The sequence below is a fragment of the Echinops telfairi genome, unplaced genomic scaffold (assembly GCF_000313985.2).
Source record: "Echinops telfairi isolate 266 unplaced genomic scaffold, ASM31398v2 ScPeMD7_2;HRSCAF=8, whole genome shotgun sequence".
Taxonomy (NCBI): Eukaryota; Metazoa; Chordata; class Mammalia; order Afrosoricida; family Tenrecidae; genus Echinops; species Echinops telfairi.
Genome location: NW_022103898.1, coordinates 76,957,554 through 76,964,941, shown reverse-complemented (window position 1 = coordinate 76,964,941; position 7,388 = coordinate 76,957,554). Strand labels below are relative to the sequence as shown.

The following is a 7,388-nucleotide window of genomic DNA, read 5'->3' as shown; positions in this document are numbered from 1 at the left end:
TGTGTGCGCGTCTTCACTTGACGCTGCTATTTGCCAAGGGCACCCGTGCCTGGGGAGGTCCAGGGCCTGCTTACCTGGAAGTAGAGGTCCAGGGCAGCCATCATGTCCTCCCCCTTAGGAAAGCACTGCCAAGTGGAAAGGAGAGAGCCTTTCTCCCCCGCCCTCAGCCCCTTTCACAAGGCCTGCATTTCTGCTCCAGTCCTCCCTGCCCCCCACCTGTGCCACCACACAGCCCCTTACCTTCTTTTCCTTGAGATAATAGCCGATGGCGTAATTCCGGTCCCCTGTCTCCTTCTCTGACTGGAATCTGAAGCAAGCACCCAACTTAGTACTTGAAATGTGAGGGATGGGGTGTGAGGAGAAGGGGGGAAAACACCTTTCCTGAGAGCGGGAGGGCTCTATCACAGGGTCGGGCCAATACAGGCCCTTTCTGCATTCTGATTGCGAGCCGGGAGGAACCCTCTAAGCTGGGTAAACACTGGGCATAGTAAAGCAAAAAGGCCACACCATCCAGGGACACTGGCGGAGTCATGGGCTGGGAGACTCTTGGCCGGGAAGGGGCTAGCCTTTTAAGGAGCATGGTAGGACTGTCATGTAATGAAAGGGCCCAGAGGAACCCTGGGATTGATTAGGTTCTCCCTCGCAGCCACTTCCCCGCACGCCTCTCAGACTGCACACAGACATTCAAGTCCACTCGAATCAGAGCCTCACGTGGCATTGCTGAAGCCCATGTGTTCATAGCCAGCCATCTTGTTCAGGTACTGCAACACCTGGAAGACACAGAGACACGGGAGCTCCCACATGCTCCAGGACCCCGGACTGCACACACCCGGCTAACCAACCGGCCCTTCGGATGGTCTCTGTCCTTGCCCCAGAGGGCAGGGCCTTGAGGAGGCTGCCCTCAGGCCACTAGATTCCCCCACCCCGACTAAGCTTCCAGGATGGGCTGGTGTTGGCGGAGTCGGAGCAGCCCACCACAAAGAAGTACAGCCAGGCGCGGAGGACAGCAAGGGGACTTACAAAGTCGAACTTCTCCGCCTTGTTACTGTCCATCTGCAGAGAGACACACAGGGAGAAGGGCGTGACAGGGGGAAGGACTTCTCAGAGACAGACGAGGTTGCTACTTTTACAGTCCCTGTTTCTGCAAGATATTCTGTTTTGGTTGGGGTTTTTTTAATGATTATTTTTGTTGTTTTTTATTTTATTTATTATTTAAAAAAATCATTTTATTGGGGGCTCTTATAGCTCATATAATATTCCATACAGCAATTGTATCAAGCATATTTGTACATATGTTTCCAGCATCATTTTCTAAACATTGACCTTCTAGTTGAGGCCTGGGTATCAGCTCCTCTTCTCCCACCCTACCCCTACCCTGTGACCCCTTGATAAATTATAAATTATTATTTTCATATCTTACACTGACTGCTGTCTCCCTTCACCCACGTTTCTGTTGTTCGTCCCACGGGCGTGTGTGTGTGTGTGTGTGTGTGTGTGTGTGTGTGTGTTTGTGTTATGCGTTGATCATTGTGATCAGTTCCCCCTTCCATGTCTCCCCCCTCACCTTCCCCCTATCCTTCTGATCTCTGCTACTCCCATTCCCGTGCCTGAGGGGTTTATCTGACCTGGATTCTGTGTGTCTTGAGCTGTTATCTGTACCAGTGTACATGCTTTGGTCTAGCAAGAATTGAAAGGCAGGACTGGGGCCATGATAGGGGGTGGTGAGGAAGCCTCAAAGAACCAGGGGAATATTGTGTTTCATGAGTGCTATACTGTGCCCTGGTTGATGCATCCCTTCCCTGTGACCCTTCTGTGAGGGGATGTCCTATTGTCTACAGATGGGTTCTAGTTCTCTGCTCCAACCCCCTTCGTTCTGAACAATATGTTTTTGTTTGTTTGGGTCTTCTGGTGCCTGTTACCTGATCCTGTTGACATTGGTGTGCTTCTTCCATGTGGGCTTGTCACTTCTCTGCTAAATGGCCACTTGTTTAACTTCAAGCCTTTCAAACCCCAGACACTATATCTTCTAATAGCTGGGCACCATCAGCTTTCTTCATCACATTCGCTTATGCACCCATTTTGTCTTCAGCAATCGAGTTGGGAAGGTGAGCATCACAGAACGCGAGGTCATTAGAACAAAGTGTTCTTGTGTTGGGGACAGCTTGAGCAGAGGCCCAAAGTCCATCCACTTTCTCAATGTATTGACATATAAATATATGTACATAGGACAACAACACGGAGATTTTTTTATTCAGACCTATCTGGTCCCTTTCTAAGCCAAACCATTTAGATTATTGTCAGGTAACGAGGGTGCAGACACAAGCCTCCCTGGCACCACAGAGCCTTTTCATCAACATTTGTTTGCTTTGTGAAATAATTTGTTCCATTTCCATTTCATACGCAACAAAATGTGCACAGGCCCTTCTCTGCCAACTCTCAAGGCCAAAAACCACCTGCGAGCCTTACCTTCACCACTTTCTTTTCTTTTCTTTCTTTTTTATTAAAAGAGCATTTTACTGGGTGCTCTGACAACATTCCATACATCAATTATAGCCAGCGTATTTGTACATACATTGCCATCATCATGTTCTAAACATTTTCTTTCTATTTGAGCCCTGGGTATCAGCTCCTCTTTTTCCCTCCCTCCCCCACCCTTACTTTCATGCTCAGTTCCAGTCCTCATCACTGACTCCCCCTCCATTTTCCTCAGGTCCCATCCCCACTTCCCGCCTCATCCATGACCCTCACCAAGTCCCACCCCATTCTGTACACCTGGTAGTGTTTTACTCTGTCCGCGACTCCCATCCCCAAGGCTAGAGTAGGTGTCAAAATGGAGTGAAGGTGTGTGCTGCATATGTCAAAATAATCTAATTTCATCACAATGGAAACAGCGAAAGAGGGAAGTCCAGTAACAGGCCTGCTTAGGTGAGAAGGGCGTGCGGCAGGTCCCAGATACAGGCCTGAAGAGAGAGCCAGTCTCAGTGGAAGATTCTACCTCACCCAGCCCCGCCCCCCAGCCCAGCCTCATCGCTGCCTGCCTGTGTCAACACCACAGGGACTCAGACACAATCAGACCCCTGAGCCTGGTGGGAGGTTCCTGACACCACCTTTCCCAGAAGGGGCTGTGATTGGTCACAGTGCTGCTGCCCACGCTGCTCGCTGGCTCTTGCTCAACCCCTGGGAGACCCACAGCTGATGAGCCAGCCCAACACACTCGCTCAAGGCCAACTCACAGTTCCAGGTGACGTGAATAGCTGCCCTGGCCTGGCCATTCACCCTTCTCTCCATGCGTCCCTCACCCAGAGGTGGCCAATCAGCACCTGGCAGTGCTGTCCTCCCCCAGTATCTGACATTTGGCACTGGGTCCTAGGCAGGGGTCAAGACCTGCTGACTTCTCTACGGCCAGGAGGCTCTGGGCTCCTGACTGATGGGCAGAGAGGCAGGGAAGTGTGCGTGTGCATGTGTGTGTGTGTGCAGGTGGGGGCGTATGTATGGTGTGTGGTGTGGTGTGGTGTGTGTGATGTATGGTTGGTGAGGTGAGGTGTGTTGTGGCTGGTGAGGTGCCGGGTAGGGTGTGATGTGTGTGATGTGGTGTTGTGTTGTGTGAGGCATTGGGTGGCATGGGGTAGGGAGAATGATGCGCCTTCTACCAACTCTCTCAGTGTAACACTTAGGGCCATCCCACGCTCTCCCACAACTCCCGTGACCCCCAAAGGAGCCCTGTCCCACAACTGTCTCCCTGCAGAGTTGAGCGGATACGAGAGGCACAGGGACAAGGGGGCTCAGAAAACAGTACCTTCCAGAAGGCTAGGGTAGCACTGACCTTGATCAGGGAGCTCACAACAATGGCACCGGCATTGACCATGGGATTATGGGGGATTCCTGGGGAAATACAAACCACCCAGCTTTATCAACCACTTGGCAAAATCTCCTGGTTAGCCTGTCCACTCTGCAGGTTCAACAAGAAAGACTTCCATGCTCAGGAAGAAAGACTGACTGGGCTAACCATAAAGGGACAGACAAGCCCCCAAAGCAAAAGGGCGAGGTAAGCCAGGCATATGGTGTGGGGACAGGAGAAGGGGTTTGAGCTCGGGGGCGCTCACCTTCCTCATTGAGGGAGAGCTTGTTGTAGCGCAGGCCACTGGGCTCCTTGCCCACGAACTTGTGCACGTAGTCGGTGCCCAGGGTGCTTACGGAAATGGCGTAGGTGAGGGGCTTCACACAGGACTGCAGGCAGAAGGGAATCTTGGTGTGGCCCACGGAGTGCCTACGGGCAGACAAGTACCAGGGAAGGGGTCAGCCTTTGCGGGGCTCCTGTGCCCAGCCTCCCCCTCCTCTCACCAGCAGCTCACCGCTGGCCGTCCACAGTACACAGGGAGGCGCCCCAAAGCTCTGGGTTCGACTTGGCCAGCTGAGGGATGTAGGCCGCCACCTGGGCAGGAGCAGGAGAGAGAAGAGATGGATGTGGAGAGGGAAAACAAGACTGAGGTTCAGCGTCAGACTTTCAGGGGGAAAACAGTGACATTCTGGCTCCTGTAGGGCAGCGAGTCCCCCTCCGGCCTGTGGTTCCCCGGGGCCCCCTAAGCCTCACATCCTATAAGGCAGGTTCTTCTGAGGCCACCATCCTTTAGGGCAGTGGTTCTCAACCTTCCTAATGCTGTGACCCTTTCATACAGTTCCTCATGTTGTATGAAACATGTTGTGAACCCCACTCTTAAAATTATTTTTGTTGCTAATGCATCACTGTCATTTTGCTACTGTGATGAATCGGGCGACCCCTGTGAAAGGGTCGTTCGACCCCCAAAGGGGTCACGCCCCACAGGTTGAGAACCGCTGCTTTAGGGGGTGGCGGTCAGGCCATGAAGGGACAAAAGGCAAATGCAAGCACTATCTTCCTTCTTTGGGTTCTTAGGCTGACTTCCTACATCAGTTGTTGTCAGAACCCACACCCCCGAGTCTCGGTGTGCTCTAGAAATCACAGACGGCCCCAGAAACACCTGAAGCCTTGTCCCTCTTTTCAGAGGGTCTGCTTCCTGTCCCCCTTTGGAATACCAGCCCCAGGACATGTCTGAGAAGTAAGGCAAGTCTGGCCCAGAGCCCTCGTCCCTCCCTCAGTCCCCTGGCCCTCACTTTTCCTCCAGTGAGCTCTTTGGCATCTTCAAAGATGCGATCCACATGGCCCGTGAACTCCTCAAAATCAGGAATGACAAACTTCTTTCGGAATGCCTGGGTCAGGAGCACAATGTTGCTGCTCACACACCTGGATCCCAGACACGATTGGGTTAGGTGGGCCGGGACTCGCTCTGGAGCCAGGGCAGTTGGGAATCAAGAAGGGTGTGCGTTTCATCAGGTTTGGGACCAGTCACTGTGACCTTCAACAAGTCTCTCTCTCTCTCTCTCTGGGTCTTAGTTGCCTCATCTCTGAAATGTGGGGTGGTAGGGATAGGAAAAGACAACCCATGATCAAGTATTAAGAGGAAAAATAGCAGCCTAGTACATATTATAGTATGTCACATCTATGTGGAAGAAAAATCTTACATCGTAGGTACATATGTAGATAGATAGACAGATTTATTTATATCTATTCATGTTTGTATGTCAAGACACAGGACCGTCCCTGGACGACGTCCACTACTCTGTTAGCGTTTACGTACAGGGAAGTAAACTGAGATGAGGTCGGGAGGGAAACAGGACATGTGTGTCTCTATGCACATTCCTGTAGGACTTATGTAGTGGAGAGTAATACAGTAGGCCCCGGACCCCTCCCTGCTCTTAGTCTGAGTGCACAGCACAGGGTTGAGAGCAGGGCCCCTCACCCCGGGGCCCTCACTTTCGGAAGAGGTCTCGGTCCAAGAGGCCACCGCTGCTGGACTCGCGCACCATGCGGCGCATCTGGCTCATGCAGCCCCGGAGTCGGGGGTCTGATGTCTGCAGACCAGTGGCCTTCAACGCCTGCAGAGAAAAGAAGAGGCCCAGTAAGACCACCTCCAAGCACAGTCATCTTTCCGAGCGGTGCCCAGTTTGCTCAACTCCACCTACTATCAGGAAGAGTACGTGGTGGAACACATAATGGGCGGAATCCATGGGTTTAGAGACGAAGACAGGAGGGAATGACGCAGCTTTGAAAGCTAACAAGAGATGCCTGTCCTTTCTGAGACTGGCTTGGAACTCCTTTGAGGCATAGTCCTAAATCAAGAAGACAGGTTGAGATCGGAAGGTTCAGTCTTCCCACTGTGGGACAGGGCTGGGACTGTCTCAATGGCAGAGCATTGATTCCCATCTCTTCTCTGTTCTCACTGAGCAACCCGTTATCTGCCTGCATGTTTCCTAGCCCCTCTGCAGAAATCCCCAAGGAACGGAGTGGGTGGAGAGTGACTTACAGTAGTGAACTTGTGGATAGGGATCCGCTCTTGTCCCTCAGCAATCGTGTAGAAGAGCAGGTCACCCAGGCGGGACAGCATGCCACTCTCTGATGAGTCACTGGGCGAGATAGGAGAAAGGGCAGAAGCCTGAGAACTGCTCCCTGCACGTCCTCCTGGGACACGGGCAATTTCCAGTTAGTGTGTGTCCTCTCCGTGCACTTCTTTCCTGAGCCATTGATTCATCCCTGTAATTCACCTTTCCATCTCTCCTGATAAGTCTTGAATCTTACTGTCTAGCCTTCGTGGGCTTTTATTTTTAGCTGCCTTCTAAGACATCGCCCCTCCAGTTGTCCCTCCAGTCACCTCCAAGCCAGTCTGTCCAAACCTGAGGTCATCTTCTCTCCGCTCCTCCTCTTGTACATCTGTGGGACCAGCATCACCTGGGTGCTGGGCTGGAAGCAGGGTACCATTTCCATAGCCCGTGTCCAGCTGGCTGCCAAGGGTGGGCAAATCTTATCTTAACCATGTCTCGCAAATGCACCTGCTCTTCTCCTTTTCACCCACGGCAGCACCGTGGAAAGGAAAGAGTCAGTGGCCTTTCAACAAAAGAAAATCTAAAAACCAAACCCACTACCGTCCATGGCGACCCTAGGTAGGACAGAGCGGCACTGCCCCTGTGTATTTCTGAGACGGTAACTCTTCACAGGAGGATTTGAAGCACTTATTGATGAAGATCAAAGACTACAGCCATCAGTATGGATCACAACTCAATGTAAAGAAAACGAAAGAGGATGGCACGGAAGCTACAGCTCAGGGAGAGGGACATGTCTGATCAGAGCACACGGGAGCAAAGGAAGGGGGAGGGAGAGAATGGAGAGCACATCCTGGCCCACCAAGCCATGAGGACGATATTCCTGCTCAGAGCAGCCAATGCACAGAGAGGGCCATATGGCCAAGCCCACTACGAGACACAACATCCCTCACTGACCCATAGCTCTACAGGGGACAACACTGGAGACACAGTGT

General features: G+C 52.2%; 1 protein-coding gene across 1 annotated transcript in view; it reads right to left on the bottom strand.

Moving 5' to 3' along the window:
• Positions 1-6,832, bottom strand: part of GLS2 (glutaminase 2) — a 10,498-nt gene extending 3,666 nt beyond the window's left edge. The window contains exons 1-11 of the mRNA XM_045289043.1: positions 6,748-6,832; positions 6,381-6,553; positions 5,831-5,952; positions 5,131-5,260; positions 4,353-4,432; positions 4,104-4,267; positions 3,824-3,882; positions 1,021-1,053; positions 712-770; positions 241-307; positions 73-125 (exon numbers count right to left, since the gene is read on the bottom strand). Coding sequence (XP_045144978.1) covers positions 73-125; positions 241-307; positions 712-770; positions 1,021-1,053; positions 3,824-3,882; positions 4,104-4,267; positions 4,353-4,432; positions 5,131-5,260; positions 5,831-5,952; positions 6,381-6,553; positions 6,748-6,832 — 1,025 coding nt within the window. The remainder of the gene's footprint in view (positions 1-72; positions 126-240; positions 308-711; positions 771-1,020; positions 1,054-3,823; positions 3,883-4,103; positions 4,268-4,352; positions 4,433-5,130; positions 5,261-5,830; positions 5,953-6,380; positions 6,554-6,747) is intronic.
• Between the last annotated feature and the right edge of the window lie 556 nt (positions 6,833-7,388).